At 43.8% G+C, this 27,427-nt stretch overlaps 1 protein-coding gene across 1 annotated transcript in view; it reads right to left on the reverse strand.

Annotated features, from left to right (window-relative positions):
• WWC2 (WW and C2 domain containing 2) overlaps nucleotides 1-18,529 on the reverse strand; it is a 244,050-nt gene extending 225,521 nt beyond the window's left edge. The window contains exon 1 of the mRNA XM_089669642.1: nucleotides 18,067-18,529. Within this exon, the coding sequence (XP_089525768.1) occupies nucleotides 18,067-18,194 (128 nt within the window). The 5' untranslated portion in view covers nucleotides 18,195-18,529. The remainder of the gene's footprint in view (nucleotides 1-18,066) is intronic.
• Nucleotides 18,530-27,427: the final 8,898 nt, after the last annotated feature.

A 27,427-nucleotide genomic window follows, 5' to 3' on the forward strand; every position in this document is an offset into this window, starting at 1 on the left:
CGTGCGTCTCGCAAGAAAAACATGATCAGGGGTGTGGACATTTTTTTAAAAAACTACTTTTCCAGAGGCTAAATATCGGTGTCCCAATCTACTTGTCCCTCATGACAATCTACTTGTCTAGATAAAAGAAAAAAAAGTTTTTAACCAAAACTGTATTTAAATCGTAGGTGATTTTAGGAATGTCTGGGGCTTTTAAAAACAAAAAGGGGCTTTATGGAGACTTCAACATGTAATATTTTTAACATTAGGCAGTTTATCTCCTTTTCCCTTCCCTGCCTGTCTCCAGCACCGCACTCGGGGACTAGCAGGGAGGGGAGAGACCTTGCAGTGCAATGAGCACCGATTGGGTGCTCTTCAGGAAGGGGGCGTGTCGGGCTTATCTTTTATCCCTTTCGCTACCAGAGACATTTTTGCATTTTTTTTTACACAAGTTTAAAAAATCATTTTAGGCCTGAAGATTACATAAAACCCCAAAACATGATAGATTTTCTGAAAGCAGAGACCCTAGAAAATAAAATAGTGGTAGTTCCAATTTTTTGTCACGATATCACCGCACAATTTCAGTAAAAAATACAAGTACATTAATTTTAGGGCACAAAAAAAAGCAATAAATTACCCTATTTTTTTGCAAAATATAAAAGACGAGGTTGCACTGAGTAAATAGATACTCAACTTGTCAAACTTTAAATTTGTGCACTCGTGAAATGGCGATGAACTTCAGTACCTTACATTTGTACGTGCATATTTGTGGGGGTGGGGGTGCCTCAAATTTGTTTGTTTTTTTTGGGGGGGGGATGTTTTGTTCTTGTGTGTAACTAATTTTTTTTACAAAGTCCCCTATGTGATGATTTTTGGCGACAGGTTCTCTTTATTGATACATCCAAGGTCTAAAAGACCCTGGATGTCTCCCCTCTGTATGTAATGCAGTGCACATCGCACCACATGGAGGCCGGGAATCTCCCAACGGGGATCCGGAAGTGATATCATAACGTCACTTCCGGGTCAGGACAAGAAGGGGAGGGAAGCAGATGTGTCCGCTCTCCTCCCTCCCCTCTAGCCAATGGCGGTGAACATGCCCCAGGCCTGCAGATGAGCAAGTGGAGCCCAGGAGTCCTCACGGCCGGGAAGGGGGGAAGAGAGAGGCTTCCACCTGACAGGTGAGCCCTGCTGCTTGCTGGCTGGGCTGAAGGTTGAAAAGAACTACCTGCCCCGCGTCCGCATTTCATGTCCGGGGCGTTGGACGATATGAATTTAACATCCCTGAGGATGCAGCTGCGGGAGGATGCAGCTGCGGGAGGTTGCAGCTGCGGGAATAGGTGCGATTCCTGCACCCACAACCAGCCCGCAGCCTGGGCTAGTGTGGAACAGGGGCCCAAGTCAGTGTTTCATCACTTCAAAGAGCATTAAATTATATTAATAAGGTAAGTGACAATCTTTCCAATAGTCATCAACCAATGGATCCTGAAGGTACCCACAAAACATGGGATGACCGAAAGTTTTCATTAATGTCAAGTACCTAAAGGCACTGCTGACTGTCAGCTATGAAGGAATAGAGCAATTGAACAGGTTAGAATCATTTTCTGAGCATTATTATTTTCCCTTGATAAGCCAGTTCCAGGAGCCTTCTTCACCTGCCTACCTGTCCACTCTACACAGACTAAAACACAAAGGGTTGATTTACTAAAGGAAAACAGGCTGTTCACTCTTCAAGGGAATTTGCCCCAGAGCCTAATGAATGTTGTGAAGTTTCACTTTGCAAAAAAAAAATCACATGCAAGGAAAAAAAAAAAAAAAAAAAAAAGACAAAAAAACTTGACAGAACTTCACCTCATTCACGAAGCTCTAGAAAAAATTCCCTAGCAAATCAAGACTCATTTGCTTTTAGTAAATGAACCCCAATTGACTTCAAATACACTGGCCGTTTAGGGCCCATTCACACCAAGGCAGTTTCATGTATTTTTGACTGTATTCCAACTGCATTACACAGTCCAAAATCCAGCCAGGTTATTCTATGGGCATAGCTTACACCATTACAGTGCAGTGCAGTGTAAATGTGCAAGCGCACACAGCATCCCAGTGTATATAAAAGCCCAAATAAGAGAAAAGAAATGACCTCTTAGGATAAATTTGCATCAACTGCATGTAAACGCACATGAAAATGCGCATGAAAAAAAGCACAGTAGATGTGTAGTTTCTGGTGTGAATGGGCTCCAAGTCTCTACACCTCAGAATCTTTCATAGAGCCAGAAGGCACAGGTGCACCATCCAACCACGCATATAAACATTAGTACCACACAGCACAGCTACCTTTCTCCATTGACTCCACTGTCGTGGGCAAAAAAATAAAGAAAAACAAAAACCACATAATATAGTATGTAAACAATTGCTACAAAAGCTCTATTGTATTGTAATTAAATGTTATTAAAATTACCTTTCCCTTTCAATCTGCAGCATTGCAATTTTCCGTAAAATTCAATACGACAACCTGGAAGTGTTCTGTACACCATTAGTGTACGAAACACCCCCCTAAATATAATTTCCTGCTTGTGTGTTTGGCTCATTGATTTTCCCAAAAGATACAAAATCAGATTTTAGGTTTCCTCTGCAACAGAAATTCTATTTTTGGGTGAGATACACCCAAAAGGGACACTGCAAGTGCATGAGCTGATTAATAATGACAACATTTGCTCCCACTCAGATTCACTCTGCTGACAACAAACTGTTTTTTTTCAAAGAAGAAACAGGTAGGACTTTGCAAAAAAAAAAAAAAGGTTTGTTAAACCCCCTGAAATGTACATAGATCACCAAGGAGGTGGTGTTTTTCCTTCTTAACAAACGTGAAGTTATACTTTAAGCCTGTCAGACTTTTACAGGCAGCTTGCAGCGGTGCCCTTGTGCCTTTCAGAAAACGCCGGGATCTGAGGCTCAGGAGCTAGATGCCCAATGTGCATGAGGTCAAAGATGCAGCTGAACCTAACATACTTTGGCGATATAGTGGTAGTGGGTGTCTTTGGGATGTCAGACGTGCAAGTTAAATGTCTAGTGTGGATACTGTAGGTACCTTAGGTTGTGGTTTCACTCACAGGGAACACAAATAATGATAAAAAAAGAAAATTATACTAAGCACAGCAACTACACTTCATTAGCACAGTGTAAATGGAAGTGCAAACAAAACAGAGCAAATGCACACTAATGACATCCATCAGCAAACACCATTGGTTTGTAAAAAATGCCATTTACTCTTAAAACAAGTGTGATAACAGTGATAGTGAAGTGTGCACTGTCTTTTTATGGAAGTGTATACATACTATTTAAACATAGTAATCATTACCATGATCATAATCCTGAAATCTCCAAATTCAGGTGGAGCTGATAAAAATAATAATAAATAAGAAAGATAATAAAATAAAAATGGTTGTAAAGACAATATTAAAGTTAGAAAAGAACTAAACCCAATCCCAACTACTTGTGTATTATATCGGATTATAAAAATACATGCACAACAGGATCCACAGTTCTTGTTTTACCATAAAAGGGTACATTTCAGGTAAATGGAATATGCTGGGTACATATCATAGATGCATAAATTAATTTCACCAACAAATTATCCAAATGTACTGAACAGAATCCATAGAAAACCAGCATCCAGTACATGTATTAAACATTTTCACATATGGATTTGTAAAATCAGGTGACATGCTCTGGCTGTCCTGCCATTCCCAATTTGTGGTTGAGGAGAGGGGCTTCCTTTAGAGACTAAAGTTGGTAAAATGTCAAGTTGCCACATGATATTGGGAGGAGGTGTGGTGGAACCAAATGTGAAAGAATCCTGAAATCTATAGCCTGATATATAAAAAGAAAAAAAAAAAAAAATTGTCAAATGCAGGGCACACTGATGGGGGGTGAGTGGCCTAGACTTACATTTAAGCCCTCATTCATAAGGGCAGCTGTTTTTTCCTTTTGACAGTTCTGGAAAGCTGTCAAAGCTAGAGCCAATTGAAACGCAGCTTGAAGGTGATATGCCACCTCCTGGACACTTTTTTTGTTTTTTTTACATGTTATTGAGGGAAATCCCCCTGCTCCCGTTTACCTCTAAACTCTTAGAACACTTAGTCTACAATCACCTGAGCTCCTACCTCACTGACAACAACCTTCTTGACCCTTTACAGTCTGGCTTTCGCTCACTACACTCACTGCAACTGCCTTAACAAAACTCACGAATGATCTACTAACTGCTAAAACCAATGGCCACTACTCCGTACTCTTACTACTTGACCTCTCTACAGCTTTTGATTCGGTTGACCATCCCCTCCTCCTCAAAAAACTCCACTCTCTTGGCCTCCAAGACTCTGCTCTCTCCTGGTTCTCCTACTACCCATCGCAGTGCTCCTTCAGCGTTACCTATAACACTGGTTCCTCCTCTTCACTCCCTCTTTCTGTAGGGGTCCCTCAAGGTTCCGTCCTTGGACCCCTACTCTTCTCCATCTACACCTCCTCTTTTGGTCACTTGATAAACTCCCATGGCTTTAAGTACCATCTCTATGCTGATGACACACAAATCTATCTTTCTACCCCTCATCTCACCCCTTCAGTCTCCTGTCGCATTACTAACCTACTAAGCAACATATCGGCATGGATGTCACTCCACTTCCTCAAACTCAATCTTTCCAAAACTGAGCTCTTAGTATTCCCTCCAGCCCGTGCCCCTTCTCCTGACTTCTCCATCAAGATTAATAACACAACCATCAGTCCCTCCCCTCATGCCAGGGTGCTAGGTGTAATCCTAGACTCCCATCTGTCCTTTCAGCCCCAAATCCAATCGCTGTCCAAATCTTGTAGACCACCTCCGCAACATCTCCAAGATACGCCCGTTCTTAACTTCGGAAACTACTAAACAACTTATTCACTCCCTTGTTATCTCTCACCTTGACTATTGTAACTCCCTCCTCATTGGCCTACCTCATCACAGGCTATCCCCTCTTCAGTCTATCATGAATACTGCTGCCAGACTCATCCACCTTACTAACCGTTCTGTATCAGCCACCCCTCTCTGCCAATCCCTCCACTGGCTTCCCGTTGCCCAACGGATAAAATTCAAAACATTAACAATAACATATAAAGCCATTTATAACGCTGCCCCAAATTACATCACCAATCTGGTCTCAAATATCACCCAAACTGTAATCTCCGCTCCTGCACAACCTCCTGCTCTCTAGTTCCCTTGTCTCCTCCTCCCATGCTCATCTCCAGGACGTCTCCAGAGCTTCCCCCAACCTCTGGAATTCTCTACCCCAATTTATCAGACTATCGCCTCTTCTGCTCACTTTTCAGTGATCTCTGAAAACCTCTCTTCAGGGAAGCCTATCCTGCCCTCAGCTAATTATGGAATCTTCTACTCCTCCTACCAGTCCATCCCCCAAAGTTACTACCTTTTGTACTACTAGCCCTTCCCTCTTAGATTGTAAACTCCAAGGAGCAGGGCCCTCCTAACCCTCTTGTATTGAACTGTATTGTTACTGTATTGTCTCCCGTTATATTGTAAAGCGCTGAGCAAACTGTTGGTGCTATATAAATTCTGTATAATAATAATAATAATAATAACAACAACAACTATACAAATATTCACCTATCCCTCATTAACTAATAACTACGCTTCTACAGATGTCCCATGCATTAGGCTATCATGAGAATCCAGATATCCTGATAATTCCAATACTGCATATTTGTCCTCTTTCATAAAGTAGGTCCACTCCTTGTTACCACAGATATCTCTTTGTAGACTCTAAGTTTTACACTGTATAACATATTGTAAGTGTGTCTTACTACTTGTCAACTTATAGTTTGTTGATCTACGACTACTTAGAAAACGTATGTAGACTGTTCATTGCTGTTCTTATGCTTTCTTCAATAAAACTTTATTAGAACAAAAATATATTAACCAATCTGCAGAAATTCTTGGATATGCTGTTGTAGCTAAGGGCATGTAGCCTCCCTCGGATACCTGTGTGTATCATGCATTCGTAGAAGAATGAAAACTGTATGTTATTAAAGAACACACCAGTAACATTTTTAAATAAAAACAAAAACACATTTTCTTTCGGTCTACTTTAAAAGCACACTTTACCAATAAGTAGCATACTTGAGTAATGAACACCTCCAAACAAAGGAGAATTTCTAGCAAGGACCAGGCTGCAGTAAGAATCTGCTACGCTTGAGCAATCTCAAAGTGCAATGTGAGGTTAGCACTGTTACAGATCACATTCCTCCGACAGGTATGTCAGGGGCATGGCCGAAACACTGCGGCCTGTTCTGTGTAACTACAACATACAGATACCTGTTTGTTTACCTTGCTGTGTCACACACATGGGAATGCAGCTCACAAAACTCTGGATTTATAGTCAACTTGATTTAAACATACACAAACTCATCAGAAGAAAAATACAGTTCCCTATATTTTCCTGGCCAAAAGCTCCAGACAGAAAGCAATGCCAGCGGATGCCGAAATGACTTCTGTACAAAAGTGAAGATAGTACAGAACTGACACTTGCTTTAAAGGAAGGCTCAGAGGCTCTGCAGTCATTGACGGTTTATCATATTTCTACAGAGAAAGTGTGCTCTGAAAGAAGATCTTTGCAAGTTCAACAATAGTCTAAAAAGCGTGGCTGGAAAACCAATAAACACATGTAGCTACAGTTTAAATTGCTTTGTAATAAGCACTGTGGAAAGTTAGCAGAAAGCCAATGAGGCAGAGAATGATTTGAGCTAAGAAGACAGGTATGTGGCCATGCAGACAATGGGAATTAGAACATATCAGAAACAAAGCTTGCAAACATTTTCAAACATAATATACTGGGAATATTAAGGGCTCATGTACACAGGGCATTTGAAAAACTTTTCTGAACACTGGAAACTGACTGCTAGAAAATGTAAGTTAAAAACGTCCGTTTAGCCACGTTTACCTACCGTGTTTAGAAGCATTTTTAAAAGATAACCTCAGGAGACCCTCCCAAATGCCCAGAATACATTGAAAAATAGTAAATAACTATTTCAGACATTTTGTGAGAAATAGAGAGAGCAGAAGCAGAGAGAGCACTACGTTCTGATGGGTGTTGCAACTGAGCAAAAGTGGCTCGAGAAACATGCTTGGCACTGTGGGAGGAGCTACATAGTGCTGTAATGCCTCCGGATGCATTCTGGAGTGCACACAACACTCCTTGTGCTTTTTTGCTGTGTTTTGATGTGTTCCAGTACAGTTCTGTGCAGAAATAATGCAGCACGTTCTACCATTTTTTCCTGCACGCAAAACCTGGAACTGACTGCACTGGTTTACTAGGTCCATTTGAAGAAAAAGGCACTGGACAACATCTGGATATGGACCAGCCCAAAAAGATATCCAAGCACGTTTGCATTTGGAACGCCGGTAAACTAGACTCCTGAACACGATTTTTGTGCTTAAAAAAATGCCTGTAACCTCAACTGCCTGTAAACAACTATGTGTACATGGACACATAGGAAAACATAAAAGGAGAGTTCAGGGCCTGCTGAAAAAATCTGCACAACTGCTCCTAAACTTCAGTTTAGCAGCTGCAGTGTACATGAGCCCTAAAAAGCTAGGGAAAAGAAATTGAAGGTGGTGTGAATAGAAACCAGATTCTTTGGCTGTTTTTTTTCTAAACTGCCCCAGACCAAAACAGGCTATACACATCTGTCACTTTATTAGATACACCTGTTCAATTGCTTGGTAACACAAATTGCTAATGAGCCAATTACATAGCATCAACTCAATGCATTTAGGCATCTAGACGTGGTGAATGCGACTTGCTAAAGTTCAAATCAAGCATCAGAATGGGGAAGAAAGGGGATTTAAGTGACTTTGAACGTGGCATGGTTGTTGGTGCCAGGCGGGCTGGTCTGAGGATTTCAAAAACTGCTGATCCACTGGGATTTTCACACACAACCATCTCTAGGGTTTACAGAGAATGGTATGAAAAAGAGAAAATATCCACTGAGCGGCAGTTGTGTGGAGGAAAATGCCTTGTTGATGTCAGAGGAGAATGGGTAGACGATGATTTGAGATGATAGAAAAGCAATACTAACTCAAACAACCACTCATTACAACCAAGGTATGCAGAATACCATCTCTGAACACACAATACGTCGAACCTTGAAGCAGATGGGCCACAGCAGCAGAAGACCACACCGATTGCCACTCCTGTCAGCTAAGAACAGGAAACTGAGGCTACAATTCACACAGGATCACTGAAATCAGACAATAGCAGACTGGAAAAATGTTGCCTGGTCTGATGAGGCTCGATTTCCCTAGAAATTGTTATGCGTGAAAATCCCTGTAGATCAGCAGGTTTTGAAATATTCAGACTAGCCAGTCGGTTACCAATAACAATGCCACGTTCAAAGTCACTTAAATCCCTTTTCTTCCCCATTCTGATGCTCGGTTTGAACATTCAGCAAGTCATCTGCACCACGTCTTTATGCCCAAATGCATTGAGTTGCTGCCCTGTGATTGGCTGATTAGCAATTTGGGTTACCAAGAAATTGAACAGGCGTAACTAATAAAGTGACCATTGAGTGTACATACTAAACATGTAGAAGTAGAGCTTGATCTCACACTATTTTGGTTGTGGACAGAGTGGGGAAGGGTCAGAACGGTTGCCGTCTCTGTCCCTATAAGGCCTCATACACACTGAACATTTTTGCAGCTGCTCCTGGGGCCATCTGGCATCTTTTTCCTGACTCTAAACTAACCTGCATCATAGCCAATGTGTCCATCCACACATAGACTTTTAGCAGCATTTAGTGGCAGGAGAATTTAGAGGCAGTTAAAAAAAAAACAAAAAAAAAACCCCCATTGCCAGTGCGTCCAGGAGAGCAGAACTTGGGCAGAAAAAACGTCCGACGCTTGTAAACACATCTAGGCGCATTTAGTGTTTGAGCATTAATACATTTCAATGGCCATATTTCTTCTGGTTAATGAAATAAATTAATTGCCCAAGAGCTTAACGCCTGCAAAGGAGATTGTAAAAGTGTTAGACACTTTTTTTGCTGCAAAAACACTTCTGGCTTTTGGAAGAGTTAGGCCTGGTTCATACCTCCTATGCGGTTTGCTTTTTGTTCATTTCTGCAGTGTGTTTTGCACATGCATTTCATCTCTTTTTCTGCATTTTGCATTTTTTTTGTTGTTATGCAGGTTAAAAATGCTCAAAAAAGCACAGATGTGAATGTGTCCCATAGCATACAATGTTCAATGCAAAATACACTAAAAACACATAGGTGTGAACCAGGCCTTAAATAAAAAAGTCCCCTGTGCATGAGGGTCTTAAGCTTGCCACCCATGGCTCAGCTTAGAATGTTAGTGAGTGAAGTGTATTTTCTTGGCATACCTCGCTGCCAGGATGAACTCACATGTGCACACACAGGAAGTATGTCATTCCAGTTCAGCCAATCAAGATGGTCCAAAACCATCGTCCAAAACCACGTCATTCGCAGTGCAGTTGCCTGGATGAAAGAAACCATAAAGCCAGAAGAAGCCAGGAAGCAGATGCCGGCAGAACTGAGGGAGCTTGTGAACATAGCATTGCTAGGGGGAGGTGAAAATTGATGGGTTTAGTTCCACTTTATAGTAACCTTAAATTATTTAGGACTTTAAAGAAAGAACAGCATATATATTTCAGTTACCTGAGGAAGCCAGACAGAATTCTGTGTGCCTCTGTTTGAAAAGAAGAAATCTTTCATAAGGACGATCTGCCTTTTAATGTTCCAATCATCCCACACCTCTCAGATGGGTGGACGTCATTCGCAGTGCAGTTGCCTGGATGATAACTGCAGTGTTTGGACTCCCACTGTCTACGGCCCTTTACGGCTTTTCCTAACAGGGGCAGTCCAGCTACGGGCAGAATGTTGCCAGTATGAACACATTGTTTAATACACTCTTGCTTTCAATATGAACAAGTGTAAGTGTGAACAAGAAGGGATTTTTACCAGTCTATAAAAGGTCTGATTTTCACAAATGATGCACTGATCTGTTGTGTTGCTGGCCATCAAAAGACCACTTAGGCCAACAAAGTTCTGTATCAAGTGGTGTATTTTTCTGTTTTACCTGTCTACTTAACATTTTTTTTTAAACATCAGAACTCTAACAGTGGGGCAAGACGAAAAGCAGTTATAGTGCCGATATTTGTAAGAAAGTCCTCTAGACTGAAAACTGACAGCCAGTCACTACAGAATAGCATTCTCTTTCATTACATTTTATTAGTAAAGTTATAAACTGCATTCACTACTGAAAGAACTTTCTCCAATACAACTTAACGACTTGTACTTGTTTTCTTCACCATGACATACACACCTACAATTTACTGTACAGTATGTGGAGGTATACCAAGAATCAGTATTGTCATGGCTTAGTTATGCTGCATGAGATTGTGACTAAGACTTTGGACACAAACACATCCCAGTACATCAAGAACTGTCACAGTATTCAGTTGAAGTCTTTTAACCTGATATCCTTGTTAAATTACACAATTCCAGCTGCACTCCAAGTATTCAGCAAGCAGCACAAACATCAGTCAAAACCATGGGACTTTTTGCTGAACCATCCTGTTCCAGCCATGAAATAACACCTAAAGCCTCTTTTGCATTTCTACAGTTTATATGCTGCTGGAAAAGGATGTGATATATTGCAGTAACTTATAGCAACCAGAGATTAGTTTTCACTTAGATCAGTTGAAAAATCAGTGCACCTGTAAAATATAAAAATGAAAAATATTGTTTCTCTTCTTCTTACATAAATAAAACTACATAAAACACACCTGTCCCTGTGCAAAAATTATTTTTCACTCTCTCTCTGGTGTAGGTATCATCAGAAAAGGGTGCAGTTACCAAGCTGAACAAAGGGGAAATGGGTCCTGGTGCTGGCAGGTCTAGACGGAATATCTTTGGCTTGCTACATATAATTGATAATAATAACTACCACAGATACTATACACTGAATTGAAATTGGGCACACAGAACCATGCATAAGTTGGTCTGGAGCAGGAGCGGACTGACAACTCATAGGGCCCCCGGGCAATAGGGGATCATGGGGCCCGTGTCCTTGCCCAAACTCAAAAAAGCCTATAGAAAAAAAAAAAAAAAAGTACCAGGGGCATCTCATGGGGCCCCCTACTGACCCCGGGCCCTCAGACAGTGCCCAAGTTTCCAAATGGTCAGTCCGTCCCTGGTCTGGAGATCACAGGTCTTTAGTAGGTGTAGGTGAAAGAAGCCTGAAAAACACCTGGTGATACAGAGGTGTCCATGGAGAAGTAGTGTGTTAGGATTTGACAAACCATGAAGAAAGGAATATCCAAGCCAATAAATGAAGGGGAGAAATGTCCCAACCAACGAGGGAAGGAAAGAAGGAAGGAATGTCCCGACCAACGAGGGAACAAACCAATGTCCCGAATAATAAGTGATGTTCAGGAATGTCCTGAACAGTAAGTGAAGGATAGAATGTCCCCATCAATAAGTGAAGGAAATATATCGTTACCAATAAATGTCCCAAAAAAAAAGTAAAAGAAGGAATTTCTTGACCAAAAAGTGAAGGCAATATGTCCCAACAAATAAGTGAAGGAAGAAATATGCTGACCAATAAGGGAAGGAAGGAATGTTATGATCAATAAGCGAAGGAAATATGTCCTGACCAATAAGTGATGTTCAGGAACGTTCTGAACAGCAAGTGAACGAAGGAATGTCTCCACCAGTAAGTGATGGAAAAGGAGTGAAGAAGTGACAAGTTGTCACAAACATGTCATTGATATTATCAATAAAGATTTCTCAATCACAATAGCAATAGTTTTGGACATTACTTCCTTCATGGTCTACCATATCCTAATACACCCATGGCAGAAGGAACGTATAATGAAGAAACGTATGTCTCCACCATTCAAGCTAATAGGTTTTTTCATCATGATTTCATTGGTTTTGACATTCCTTCCTTCACACTCTGTCATATCCTAACACACAACCTTTTCACAGAAGCCTCTGCAACATCAGGCATTTTTCGGGTTTGTTTTCACCTGCACCTACCTACCTTAGCTTGATGGCCCTAAGAGGACCTAGGACTTGACTTCCACAAACTGTGAGAGCGAATATCTCTACATCCACATGGAGACAGTCTCCACAAGTGTTTATAGGTAGCCTTTACCATTAGAGTATGCTTATTTGCAACTACAACAGGTGGAAGTCACATTATTCCAATGCTCCTACCTACTTTTTGTTGTAGGATCCTAGGTCTTGCACATTTCTTTTTGATCATTGCACCACAATAAGGGCTATCCACCTGATTATATTTTTTCTTACGGTAGTGCCTGAAGGTTGGCTTTTTCCACTCTGAGAACCACACAACCAAGATTCGGACAGGTACTCTTTAGTTTTCTATTACACAGATTTGTTTTCTATTAGACAGGGAAGTATGGGAGAGACATGCACTTATCCATTAAAGGAAAATTTCGGATTGGTTTTAGTGTGTTTCTTCTCCTTTTCAATGTATTACTGGTTTAGATCAGAAATGTCAATGCAGTTTTTTATTCTAAGATAAATATCAATGTATCACATTACAGGGACACAAGAAGGTGGTAAATCATCCTTGTGACATAATGGAAAATAGAATCCCATGAACAAGAAAAAAAAAAAACTAGCAAGAGGATTACCACTTTTCACTCAAAATAGTGAATAAGAGAACATTATGCGCAGTGCATGAAAATATATATACTGCTGCAAAGAAAACAAAAAGCACAAATGTTTGGATTCAGTCATCTCTGTCCACAATTTCATGGGAAAGACTACTTTTCAAATGTTTACTATTCAAAACTTTATGCAGTATGACAATGGTAACTGTCAACGGCTGAACATTATTCTTTAAAACAAAACAAAAAGGAAAAACAAAACATTTTCCCTGGATAAAAACCCCAAGCAATGGTTAACGTAAGCAACAATGGAGCAAGCAGGAATCCTGCGACACTGGTATTTGTACTTGCAGTGTCACTTCACATAGCTGACATTTATAGCACACAATGCTGGAGGGCTAGTATGTAACTACTATGGACATACACAAAATATTCGCTTAATCCCTGGGCTGCCTCAGGGGCTAGCAATATCCAAGCAGCTAAAGTACTTTTTAAAGGCTTAGACCTTCAATAGGAAAAGCTGTATTTAATCTGGGCAGCACACAAGTTCACAACATGGCAGCAACAGAACAGAATTAATATTAATAAAGTACATGTATAACCCCAATCACTTAGACTGCGTATACAACTTTTAAAGAGAAAGTTTAAAAAGCAATTCTTAATTTTTGGTAGTAAAGAATTTATCTGGAACAAAAAAAAAACAACAACCTCTTAGGACTTGTTTCTGACAGGCGGCAAGGAAGAAGTGGTAAAAATCAGGCATTTGAGCCATGGATTTACCACCTCCCAACTGGCCATGTAAAAAATAACATACATCCAAAGGGGATCATACACATGCTACAGCCAACTATGCAAAGCTTTGTGGTCAAAGAAAATGTAACTTAACTTGCCAAGATCGACAGGCATTTCCTCCTGTAAAATCCACCCACTGAAGTCGATGGGACCAAGGCGTGACCACAGGCCACACGTTCCCACTGAAAATCGGCATTGGCAAAAAAAAAAAAAAAAAAAAAAAAGCAAAAGAAAATTAACAAAAAAACAACCAAAACAGATATTCAGGAGATGTAAAGATCTTCTCCTGAATTCCTGTAAGCTGCTCCTCTACCCCCCTCTGAAAAGCAATCTAATGGAGATAGATTTTCAGAGAGCAGTAGAAACTTCTGTGTGTCTAAACTTAGTCTTACTTACCTGCTAACTTTTTTATCCCTCTTTAATCTTTCCCAAAATGGAGTAATGAAATAATGTAACATCAGTGTAAAACGTGGGGGTTACATCATCAGTGACTACCCAATGGGTGAGGAAAGAAGAAAAGAAAGAGGACATGGAACCAGTGGGGACGGATTGGGTGACGCACCCAGAGGCAAGCTTCTTATAATGCACAAGTATGCTGTGCATACTGGCATGGGGTGCGAGTCTTCAGTGACACAGAACTCGCCGCAAACTCTAGCTGGTTGACAAGTGATGGACTAAATGGACTGTTTGCCCAAACTTCCAGCTGCTGGGATATCATGTATTCAGTAATACCCCCAGTAAATGTTACAGCTCGGGGCTCACTGGTTGCTAGAAAGCTGGGGAAATCCCTTAAAAAATGTAATTGGGTAACGATATCAATGTTTCACATTTTGATGTTCGCTCCTTCATACTACCGAATTTAGGAGGTCAACTGTTCACAAAAAACAACTTTTTGCTGTGCCCATTTCGCGAGGCAGTGGGGGGTGGGTTCTGCTGTTTTAGCACATTGCACTGTTTACATTTTTTTTACTTTATTGAAGGCTCATTCACACTTGTGGCTTTGAAGCAGTAAAAATTTAGGCTGAGCCATAGTTTTACTGCCCCTAGACCAGGGGTAGGCAACCTGCGGCTCTCCAGCTATTGCAGGACTACAAGTTCCATCATGCCTCATAGCTGTAACTGTCAGTTTTGTAATGTTGCAATGCCTCATGGGAAATGTAGTTCCACAACAGCTAGAGAGCTGCAGGTTGCCTACCCCTGCCCTAGACCCAACACAGCAGCTGGAGAGGGTTGTACACTTGCTGTGGCTCTGATGTTTTGTGGCCACATCAAAAATTATATCCCGGTTACATTCAGCAGGCAGTACTGCTGCAAAACACGACCCATTCAAGTGAATGGGGCAGCACTGCAACCACCCTCCAGCCACATGCAATACAGTGGTGTGGGCTATCAAGCGTTTAAGTACAGAGAGGAGGCAACATATTGTAATCCAACAGCCTCTCAGCTGCTCTCTGAAAAGTGATCCACTGCGGATCACTTTTTCGAAGGATGGCAAGGGCTGCTGCAAATGCAAACAAGCCCTGAGAATGAAAAAGATTACCCATTTGCCTACTGGGCACTTATACCCCCTTCCTTACCAGGCCAATTTTCAGCTTACAGCACTGTCGCAATTTGAATGAAAATTGCGCGATCATGCAACATTGTACCCATATGAAATTTTTATAATTTTTTTTCCTCATAAATAAAGCTTTCTTTTAGTGGTATTTACTTTCTACTGGGTGTTTTACTATTTGCACTATAAATAAAAAAAGAGCAAAAAACTTTAAAAAATAAAAAAAGTTTCTTTGTTTCTATTATAAAATTTTGCAAATAGGTAATTTTTCTCCTTCACTGATGTGCGTTGAAGAGGTTGAACTGATAGGCAGCACTGATGAGCACTGATAGGAAGCACTGAAGAGCACTGATAGGCAGCACTGACAGGCACCACTGCTGGGCACTGACTGGCGGCACTGCTGGGCTGCACTGCTGGGTGGCACTGATCATCAGTGCCCTGATGATCGGTGTCTATCCCTGCTCTGACAGCATGAGGAAAGTGCAGCCGAGAACCGGCAGTTGCATTTCCGTGATCAGTGTGTCATTGGGCACGGCTGATCACGTGGTAAAAGGCCGCTGTGATTGGCCTTTTACATCATCACGTGGTCAGCTGTGTCCGTAGGACACAGCACTCACAGAGATCGCTGGGTGGGCGCACGTTCTGGGAGGACGTCATATGACGCCCTCTCAAAACTGGCCGGCCGCAGTGTAGTCGTCATTCGGCTATCTGCGGTTGGCAGCTAGTTAAACTCCATTCAAGTCTGTGCACTGCAGTGAGTTGTGTTGCATTGTGGCGACTCGTGCTGCTCAGCATGCCTGCATTGTTGTACACCTCACACCAGCAGTATGTGATATGAATGGGTCACATAGAAAACAACCATTTTCTACAAGCCCCAAAATCCAGTGCAGGAAAGGCATGTTCCAAGCATGTTTTCTGCATGGCCTTTGTGGGTGCTAATCAATTCTACCTAATAAACTGCCATTTATTTCCTCCATCGGCTCATCCCCCCCACAACTATTACCTTTTGTATCACTCAACCCCTCCTCCTAGATTGTAAGCTCTAACAAGCAGGGTCCTGTTTCCTCTTGTACCAAACTGTATTGTAACTGTAATGTCTACCTTCATTTTGTAAAGCGCTGAGCAATCTGTTGGCGCTATATAAATCCTGTATAATAATAATTATTATTATTATTAATGGCAACTCAAACTCAGTGCAATCACAGCCACCAAGTTGCATGGTGCCCCAGTACCATGTGGTTCGGTGTGGTATGTTCTAAAGAAGTAGTGCTTGCACTACATTTTCTGCATCCCAGTGCATTTTGCAGCCCATTCACTGGGATTGTATGAGAATGTGCAGGTTCTGCTGTGAATCGGCCCTGACACTGATCATGTGCAGAACAATGCCAGTCATGGCACATAGCGGGAGTGGGTCCTTCGTTCTATTGGACGCAGCATGGTGCAAACTGCAGCACAGTGACTAAATGGTTAGCACTTCCGCCTGGCCGTACTAGGATCGTTGGTTTGAATCCCAGCCACGGCACCACCTGCCTGGAGTTTGCATGTTCTCCCTGTGCCTGCGTGGGTTTCCTCCAGGTACTCCGGTGTCCTCCCACACTCAAAAGACATGCTGGTAGGTTAATTGGATCCTGTCTAAATTGGCCCTAGTATGTGTGTGTATGTATGTATGTATGTAAGTTAGGGACCTTAGATTGTACACCCCTTGAGGGTTAGGGACTGATGTGAATGTTCAATATATATGTAAAGCGCTGTGTAAAATGACAGCGCTATACAAGTACCTGAAATAAATAAATGACAGGGAACGCATCCATCCTTGTCTATGTGTTTGTGTGGGCAGGCCCTTAGGTAGGTTCACATTATCGCCACCTGCATGAAGGCGGTTCATTCATGTCAGACACGTGGGAAGACGCACAGTGTTTGCTGGTGACTGAGGGTGCCATATGTCCAGGTTCACATCTGTGGTCACGTTTGTGAAGACACCTACCTGCGAGAATTGCAGGGAAAAAAAAAAAAAAAAAAAAAAAAACCACAAACACAACCTTGACCATTTTTAAAAAAAAAAAAAAACCAGCTGCACAAAACCACGTTGCTGCGGCGCCATGTGATTTTGCATGCACAAACGTGCCGCATTTTCCGATGAGTGGGGGTGCCATTAGGAATCAATGGCACCTCCATGCAACTGCAGTGCGATTTACCTGCGGGTTGGAACGTGTGCTATATGTGAACCTAGCCTTAGGAATGAGACCTGGTTTACACCGCTGCCACTTTACATGCTGACAGTTTCACACCAGTGCGGCCCCCGATCAGTGCGATTTCATTGCGGCTTATGAAACCACAGAAATGTAGTGCAGGAAGCTTTTTCAAAGTCACCGCAACTTGAGTTACAACGATTTGAACAGTTCCACTGCTGAAAATAGAGTGCGACTTGCCATGAACGGACAAATCGCATTGGCGTCAACGAGGGCTTAAAGACAAGCCTGTGCGTCTGAACAGCAGCGTGCCTGCCTGTGGGTTGGAAATGCGTGCGATTTCCAGAACGTTCCTGACCCACCAAAATGTGAAGGTAGCCTTAACGTGTGCATGTGGCTGCATGAGTATGGAGGAGACAACAAAGCAAACAGTAGGAAGAGCGGCCAGGTTCTCCTGACAAATAAAGGAAGCACATTGTGCTGGACGAGGTCTGGGTCAGGGGCTGTGCTGGACGGGGTCTGGGTCAGGGGCTGTGCTGGACGGGGTCTGGGGCTGTGCTGGAGAGGTGAAGGGCAACACAAGAGTTTAGGGAGTGTGGGAAAAGAGCGGCACCCCCTCCCCGCCCCGGGCTCCAGGCGGCTCTATGTTGCCTCACCACATTTTTCCTTTTTTTTTTTCTCACACAGCCCAAAATTCCTGAGCAGGCTCCTCCCCCTTTCATTACCCAAAGTGACTGCTCCATCCCCCCCCTCGCCTGGCTTTCTTCCCCCCCCCTCCTGATACAACATACCGTACAACTCTCCACCAGCTGCTCGTACCATTACCCTCCCCCCGCACCCTCTCGTGTCCCCGTACCTGTCCCGGGGGTCGATCCAGCTGGTCTGCCGGGTGTTGTGGTCGATATAAAACACCTTTCCGTCGTAGTCTCTGGCCTCTTCCCAGCCGTCCGGTAAAGGTAGCTGGCCATTCCCTTTCCTAGGCATGTTCAGCCCCGGCCAACTCCTCCATAAGTCCAGAAAGCGGCCGGCGGGTTTAGTGAGCCTCCTCCGCCCGCAGAGCCGGCATGGTGCGGGGCCGAGCCTCGTCCTGCCGCATGAGGGGGAAGGAGTCCGGGGAGTCGGGGCTGGCAGACACGGGCAGCCGTGTGGATTAGGATCCGGGGAAGCCAATAACCTCGGCCTGTTCCCAGCCACACACTCATTAGCATGAGATTAGCATCCGTCTCATCTGCATGCACATTCCACACTCCGACATTCCTCAGCCTTAACCCCGTGTGTGCCGCACCGCTGCCACCGCCCGCCCGGCCCGACCACTCGCTGACATTCCCTCCGACACCCGGCCGCAGGCTCAGCGTTACTGAGACACTTCATAGGAGGAGCGAAGGGAAGGGACCCTGAGGAGAGCCGAACTTCACCCCGAACTAAAGCCCGACTCCACACATAAAACCTACCGCTCACTACATGTGCTGGCTGCATTCATTTTCTTTTCCTTTTTGTTTAGTTGTTTTCACCTGATGATCTGGCCGGTAACACACCTCCTGTATTAGTGGCAGTTATCCCCCCGAACGCGCACATTCCTGCGCCCTCCATTTCCTCATCCTGTTCATTTGAACGGGCCGCATAACGCACGACTGCGGAAAAACCAGGACAACTACTCCTTTTTCAGAACGCACTGCGCCAAGTCACACGCTACTATGGTAACAAGCGATTTGGTGCTGCGTCTGTGCGTTTCGGGGCCATTTTAATTCTAAAAGTTTTTGTTTGTATTTTTCTAAATAAACTTATTTTACTTACTTGCTTTGTGGTGGTTTTGCACAGCCCCAATCCTCTTCTTCTGGGGTCCCCCCCCAACGCTCCTGGCTCCTCCCCCTGCTGAGTACCCTCATAGCAAGCCACTTGCTACAGGGGCACTCGTGTGGGCTCATGACCAATAGGGGTTACCACCAGGCCTCCTGCAAGGGGTACCTCCGGGCCCTGTCTCTTAACAGGGGGGCCCAGCCAGCCAGCAGCCTCAAACATCATGTAGTACATGTTCATACATACTGTGAGCACATAATGTTGTTCCCCCAATAAGGGGGTACCACCGAGCCTACTGTAGGGATCCCAGGCCCATCACTTAATGGGGAGGGGGCAGGCAGCCAGCAGCCTCAAGCTTCATATAGTACATGATCATACATACTGTGAGCACATAATGTTCCTCCAATAAGGGGGTACCACCGAGCCTACTGTAGGGGTCCCAGGCCCATCACTTAATGGGGAGGGGGCAGGCAGCCAGCAGCCTCAAGCTTCATATAGTACATGATCATACATACTGTGAGCACATAATGTTGTTCCCCCAATAAGGGGGTACCATAGGGCTTCATCACTTAACAGGGGGCCTAGCTAACTGACAGCCTCAAACTTCATGTAATACATGTTCATACATACTGTTAGCACATAACGTTTCTCCAATAAGGGGGTACCACCGAGCCTTCTGTAGGGGCCCCAGGCCCATCACTTAATGGGGGGGGAGGGGCAGCCAGCCGGCAGCCTCAAGCTTCATATAGTACATGTTCATACATACTGTGAGTACAAAATGTTGTTCCCCCAATAAAGGGGTATCACCGGGCCCCATCACTTAATGGGGGGGCAGCCAGCAGCATCAAGCTTCATATAGTACATGTTCATACATACTGTGAGTACGTAATGTTCTCCGAATGAGAGGGTACCACTGGGCGCCATCACTTAATGGGGGGGCCCAGCCAGCCAGCAGCCTCAAGCTTCATATAGTACATGATCATACATACTGTGAGCACATAATGTTCCCCCAATAAGGGGGTACCATAGGGCTCCATCACTTAATGGGGCCCAGCCAACTAACAGCCTCAAACTTAATTTAGTACATGTTCATACATACTGTGAGCACATAATGTTCCTCCAATAAGGGGTACCACCGAGCCTTCTGTAGGGGTCCTAGGCGTATCACTTAATGGGGGGGGGCAGCCAGCAGCCTCAAGCTTCATATAGTACATGTTCATACATACTGTGAGTATGTAATGTTGTTCTCCGAATGAGAGGGTACCACCGGGCGCCATCACTTAATGGGGGGGGCCCAGCCAGCCAGCAGCCTCAAGCTTCATATAGTACATGATCATACATACTGTGAGCACATAATGTTGTTCCCCCAATAAGGGGGTACCATATGGCTACATCACTTAACGGGGCCCAGCCAACTGACAGCCTCAAACTTCATTTAGTACATGTTCATACTTACTGTGAGCACATAATGTTCCTCCAATAAGGGGGTACCACCAAGCCTTCTGTAGGGGTCCCAGGCCCATCACTTAATGGGGGGGGCAGCCAGCCAGCAGTCTCCAGCTTCATATAGTACATGTTCATACATACTGTGAGTACGTAATGTTGTTCTCTGAATAAGAGGGTACCACCGGGCACTATCACTTAATGGAGGGGCCCAGCCAGCAAGCAACCTCAAGCTTCATATAGTACATGTTCCTACATACTATGAGTTCATAATGTTGTGCTCCCAATAAGGGGGTACCACCGCACCTCTTGTAGGGTGCCCTGACCCATCAGGTAATGGGGGCCCAGCGAGTCAGCAGCCCTTAAGCTTCATGTAGTACATGTTCATACATACTGCAAGCACATAATGTTGTTCCCCCAATAAAGGGGTGCCACCGGGCCCCATCACTTAACGGGGCCCAGCCAGCTAACAGCCTCAAACTTCATGTAGTACATGTTCATACACACTGTGAGCACATAATGTTCCTCCAATAAGGGGGTACCACCAAGCCTTCTGTAGGGGTCCCAGGCCCATCACTTAATGGGGGGGGCAGCCAGCCAGCAGTCTCAAGCTTCATATAGTACATGTTCATACATACTGTGAGTACGTAATGTTGTTCTCTGAATAAGAGGGTACCACCGGGCACTATCACTTAATGGAGGGGCCCAGCCAGCAAGCAACCTCAAGCTTCATATAGTACATGTTCCTACATACTATGAGTTCATAATGTTGTGCTCCCAATAAGGGGGTACCACCGCACCTCTTGTAGGGTGCCCTGACCCATCAGGTAATGGGGGCCCAGCGAGTCAGCAGCCCTTAAGCTTCATGTAGTACATGTTCATACATACTGCAAGCACATAATGTTGTTCCCCCAATAAAGGGGTGCCACCGGGCCCCATCACTTAACGGGGCCCAGCCAGCTGGCAGCCTCAAACTTCATGTAGTACATGTTCATACATACTGTGAGCACATAATGTTTCTCCAATAAGGGGGTACCACCAAGCCTCCTGTTGGGGTCACAGGCCCATCACTTAATGGGGGGGGGACCCAGCCAGCAGCCTCAAGCTTCATATAGTACATGTTCATACATACTGTGAGCACATAATGTTGTTCCCCCAATAAGGGGGTACCATATGGCTACATCACTTAACGGGGCCCAGCCAACTGACAGCCTCAAACTTCATTTAGTACATGTTCATACTTACTGTGAGCACATAATGTTCCTCCAATAAGGGGGTACCACCAAGCCTTCTGTAGGGGTCCCAGGCCCATCACTTAATGGGGGGGGCAGCCAGCCAGCAGTCTCAAGCTTCATATAGTACATGTTCATACATACTGTGAGTACGTAATGTTGTTCTCTGAATAAGAGGGTACCACCGGGCACTATCACTTAATGGAGGGGCCCAGCCAGCAAGCAACCTCAAGCTTCATATAGTACATGTTCCTACATACTATGAGTTCATAATGTTGTGCTCCCAATAAGGGGGTACCACCGCACCTCTTGTAGGGTGCCCTGACCCATCAGGTAATGGGGGCCCAGCGAGTCAGCAGCCCTTAAGCTTCATGTAGTACATGTTCATACATACTGCAAGCACATAATGTTGTTCCCCCAATAAAGGGGTGCCACCGGGCCCCATCACTTAACGGGGCCCAGCCAGCTAACAGCCTCAAACTTCATGTAGTACATGTTCATACATACTGTGAGCACATAATGTTCCTCCAATAAGGGGGTACCACCAAGCCTTCTGTAGGGGTCCCAGGCCCATCACTTAATGGGGGGGGCAGCCAGCCAGCAGTCTCAAGCTTCATATAGTACATGTTCATACATACTGTGAGTACGTAATGTTGTTCTCTGAATAAGAGGGTACCACCGGGCACTATCACTTAATGGAGGGGCCCAGCCAGCAAGCAACCTCAAGCTTCATATAGTACATGTTCCTACATACTATGAGTTCATAATGTTGTGCTCCCAATAAGGGGGTACCACCGCACCTCTTGTAGGGTGCCCTGACCCATCAGGTAATGGGGGCCCAGCGAGTCAGCAGCCCTTAAGCTTCATGTAGTACATGTTCATACATACTGCAAGCACATAATGTTGTTCCCCCAATAAAGTGGTGCCACCGGGCCCCATCACTTAACGGGGCCCAGCCAGCTGGCAGCCTCAAACTTCATGTAGTACATGTTCATACATACTGTGAGCACATAATGTTTCTCCAATAAGGGGGTACCACCAAGCCTCCTGTTGGGGTCACAGGCCCATCACTTAATGGGGGGGGGACCCAGCCAGCAGCCTCAAGCTTCATATAGTACATGTTCATACATACTGTGAGCACATAATGTTGTTCCCCCAATAAGGGGGTACCACGTGGCCTCTTGTAGGGGGCCCCATCAGTTAACAGGGGGGCCCAGCCAGCCGCCTCAAGCTTCATATAATACATGTTCATACACACTGTGAGCACATAATATTGTTCCCCCAATAAGGGGGTATAACGAGCCTAAATGCTAACCAGCCAGTGCCATTAGTACAGTGACAGTGTATAATATTATCACTGATGCACTGTATTAGTGTCACTGGAGATGTCAGTGTCATTTAGTCAGTTCCCACTCAGTGTCAGATTGTCCACTGCACTATCACAGCCCCACTATAAGTTGCTGATCACCGCCTTTACTAGCATATAAAAAAAAAATAAAAAAATTCCAGTGTGTGTATATATATACCATCGTTTGTAGACGCTATAACATAAACCAATCAATATACACTTATTGGGATCTTTTTTACCAAAAACATTTAACAGAATATATTATCGCATACATTTATGAAGAAATTAGATTTTTGTATTGGATATGTTTTATAAGAGAAAGTAAAAAATATTGATTTTTTTTCATAATTTTCCTTTTTTCATTTAATAAAAAATAAAAAACCCAGTGGTAATTAAATACCACCAAACAAAAGATCTAATTGCGTGAAAAAATTATATAAATTTTATTTAGGTACAGTGTTGGATGAGCATGAAGTTACCAGTTAAAGTAGCACAGTGCTGAAGAGCAAAAAATGCTCTGGTCATGAAGGGGGAAAAATCTTCCAGAGCTCAAGTGGTTATCCTGTGATTATCAATGATTATCATATGATGATAACAATTGATGGACAGTGAAATGCATCCCTATGCCTAGTAAACACAATCAGAAAATCAGATGAAACAAACCACTTTTGAAGGGATTGTACGATAATCTGAACAATTCATGCAAAAACGCGGAAATTTTTCTTGTACAATACTAAAACGTATTATTTTCATTTAATCAGTACAGTATTTGTCTGAAAAAATCGGAAGGCCAAGTCCATGTATGTTTAGAAATGAAAGAATTCATTACGATACAATACAATACATTGCATCACTTCCAAAGTTGTATTCTTTCGTACGAGAATTTTCGTAACTTTATTAACCTCTTAATTTTCAATATGAGATTAGAAAAAAAATGGATTATCATTCGTCCATTATTCTCATCATGTGTACAGGGCTTTAGGCTCACTGATCTGTCTGCTGATTCCCTGCTGAGCAGAGCGGGCGGATAACATGTCCATGTCCATTCAGTTTATGCAGAGTGGACTCGGACCAAGGCTCCTCTGCTCTATGGCTGCTGGGTGTAAATGGACTCCACTGTCTGTTTAAACCTGACTGCCCTCTGATCCGCTTAGATGGAGAAGGACAGATCCCCTTCTGTTTTTTAGGGGATCGGATTGTATTGGAGGTAGGTGGGTATAAACAGACACAAGTGCGTTTTCACACTATGCTCCATAGAGGTGGATGGAGGGTCCAATTGGGTCTGCCTGAAAAACTGACAGGTGTACCCAAGCAGACCAATTGTGTGAAAGGGGCCTTAGGCCTCATTTACACTGGTGTTTGGGGGTATGGTAAAAATGTGCAGCTCAGGGGCAGACTGACAACTCATGGGGCCCCCGGGCAATAGGGGATCATGGGGCCCCTGTGTCCTTGCCGAAACTCAAAAAAGCCTATGAAAAAGGTACCAGGGGCATCTCATGACCCCGGGCCCACGGGCAGTGCCCTAGTTTCCAAATGGTCAGTCCGCCCCTGACTGCGCATATATACCACCCCCAACTGGTCCCCCTATACTGAGGATGGGGTCAGGTGTGGGTTTGGGGGCTCCCTGAGGTAGGCTGTACGGGGCCCCATAATTTCTATCTGTGGCCCTGCTCGTGACACACAGAGTGCAGCTCGGTCCCCCCATCTTACTGTCTGAATGACAGCAGTGGTAGCCAATGGCTCCCACTGCTGTCCCTGAGCCTATGAGGAGGGAGAGAGCTAATAGAGCTACTGCTCTTGTGCACACCGCTGGAGTGAGATCAGGTAAGTATAAGGGTTGGGGGGTGGGGCTAGAGGGAGCTGCACACAGAAAGCTTTTTTACCTTAAAGTGATTCTAAAGGCAATAATTTTATTTTTTAAAAATAGCAAACATATTATACTTACCTGCTCTGTGCAATGGTTTTGCAAAGAGAAGCCCAGATACTCCTCTTCTGGTGTCCCCCAGGCCAGGTTGTGTGTGTCCATAGACACACAGAGTGCAGCTCGGCCCTGCCAGCGGCCACCACTAAGAAAAAAAAAGGCTAGAAATCGGCTCTTAGCAGCGGTTAGCAGTACTTAGGAGCTTTCAGCATTTTTTTTTCTGCTGGCAGATCGCTCCCAAAAACAAAAAAGAAAATATTTTTTTTATGCTCCTAGAAACTTGAAAAAAGCTTCTAACATACAATATTATGCATGGACACATGGAATAACACTATTTGCTTCTAGGGGCAAGGAAAAAAAACAATTATAAGTAGCTGCTAGGAGCTTAAAAATAAGCTAGTGCTAGTGTTTTTTACCTTAATGCAGAGAATGCATAGTTAGAAAACCTTCTGCCTTTAGAACCACTTTAAGGGCCAGTTCCCAATATAGAAATGCAGTCCAGATGCATTCTGGATGCGTTTCCACATGCACATTTGTTACGCATTTTTGATGCGTTCTGGTGTGTTGTTGATGCATTCCAGTGCATTTTTTATGCATTTCAGTAGATTTTTTCCCCTCTTTTTCTTCAATTTAAATAGGAACATGTGCATTCCAGTGCGTTTTTGGTGGGTTTTACCGCATTCCAGTACAGTTCTGTGCAGAAAAAAATACAGCATGTTCTACTTTTTTTTTCTGCAACCGGAACGCACTGGAACTGCAAGCACTGATGTGAACTATGACATTGACAACAATATAACTTACTTTGTATGCATTTTGGATGCAGAAAAAAAAATGAAACGCATATAGTGTGCTACTGTACAGCGCTGAGCATACCCTTTGGCGCTATATAAATACTGTATTATAATAATAATAATAATAATTGGCCCTAAAAATTGACAGGTCGCAAAGGCAGGACGTTCACCTGAGGTGCAGGAAATGCACAAGGAATGCTCCTTTTTCTACACTGCTTTTAGGTGGGAACCAGCCCCAAGGCAGCCCATGGATGGAGCAGTCTTTTAACCAGCGAGCCAATAAAAAAAAAACTGACCCAATTTCCCCAGCCATATCGAATGCACATCCTCTGCCACTGAGCTATTGTATTCTGACAGTGGGGAAGCTTCCCTGCCGTCAGAATTAACTGATCATAGCCTGCAGCGTTGATCAAACAGGGAAAATCCGATAGAGTGGTGGTACAGAAGTCAATCAGTAGATCAACTTCTGCACGATCACATACATGAACCAAAATTTGGCAGGTCCCTGATGAACCGGTCAAATTTTGATCCATATACATAAAGTGCCTACGCTGTGGATGAAGGAGCAACAGAGACACCTTTGGACGACACATTGTTAGTTGGGGGGGATTATACTGGCCATACACTAGTAGATTTTTGGACAAGAATATTTGTACAAACATTCTTTATACGTTTGATGACTGGACAATTTTTGTTAAATTTTAGAATGAATGTAATTCCCAAATGAAAGCCACATGCACTGTGCAAAAATTTGCTTGAGAGAAAAATTTCCATCCTGCTTCTTTGAATTTTCTCATCACTGTGGTCAAAAAATGTTTGATTTGATTCCATTAACAGTTAAAAAAATGAACAAATGTTCTAAAAACAAAAAAAAATAATGACAATCTATACATATATGTCTAGCATTACATACACTATCATATTTAAATACACTAACAAATTGAAGCCAAACTCCAAGTAACACTTTATAAGAAGTTAAAGTAACAGTTTTGTTTGTTTTGGGATAAAGGTTTTTATAAATGAATTAAAGCTTATCATTTTTAGCACCCCTGTCAATGTTAAATGGTTTGTCTCAGCCTTCTAACTGTTACATCTGCAGGGCAGCTTGTTCTGTTGGAAAACAACAGGCTTACTGGCGGGACCACCACATTAAAATAAAAGAAATAAAGCCTGTCACAGTTGGCGCTCTCCCCCCTCCGCTGGCCCACATCTGGAATGACCCCCTGCTGTCTCTCGTCCTTCCTCAGTTCTTTAAAGCTGAGCCGCGCAGGACGTGAGGCGCGGCTCCTCTCACCTCTGCCACTATCTTATCCCTATCCGGCGAGGCTGGAGGGGACAAGATAGAGAGGTTCACACCTCTCTGCGGAGAGGTGCGAACCTCCTGCAGAGTTGTTCCGGACCACGGCGTCAGGCTGACACCGCACGATCCCGGCATCCACAGCGCGGGCATGAGGAGTTCCCACGCTTGCGGATGCCTCCGGACAAAGGCCGCGCTCACAAGAGCGCGACCCATGTCCAGAGGGGCATGCCTCGTTGCCGAGCAGGTCAGGAAAGGAGGGGGGGAATGAGTGAGCGGGGCAACGCTCTTGAAGGCCACTTTAAAATAATATATTGGTTTCAATTCTGCTTTCAGTCCCCTTTAGCTTTGGCCCCACCCCCCAGTCATATTCTGGTGCATGCGCAGA

The sequence above is a fragment of the Staurois parvus genome, unplaced genomic scaffold (genome assembly GCF_062004578.1).
Source record: "Staurois parvus isolate SC_StPar_1 unplaced genomic scaffold, SC_StPar_1.0 ptg000080l, whole genome shotgun sequence".
NCBI lineage: Eukaryota > Metazoa > Chordata > Amphibia > Anura > Ranidae > Staurois > Staurois parvus.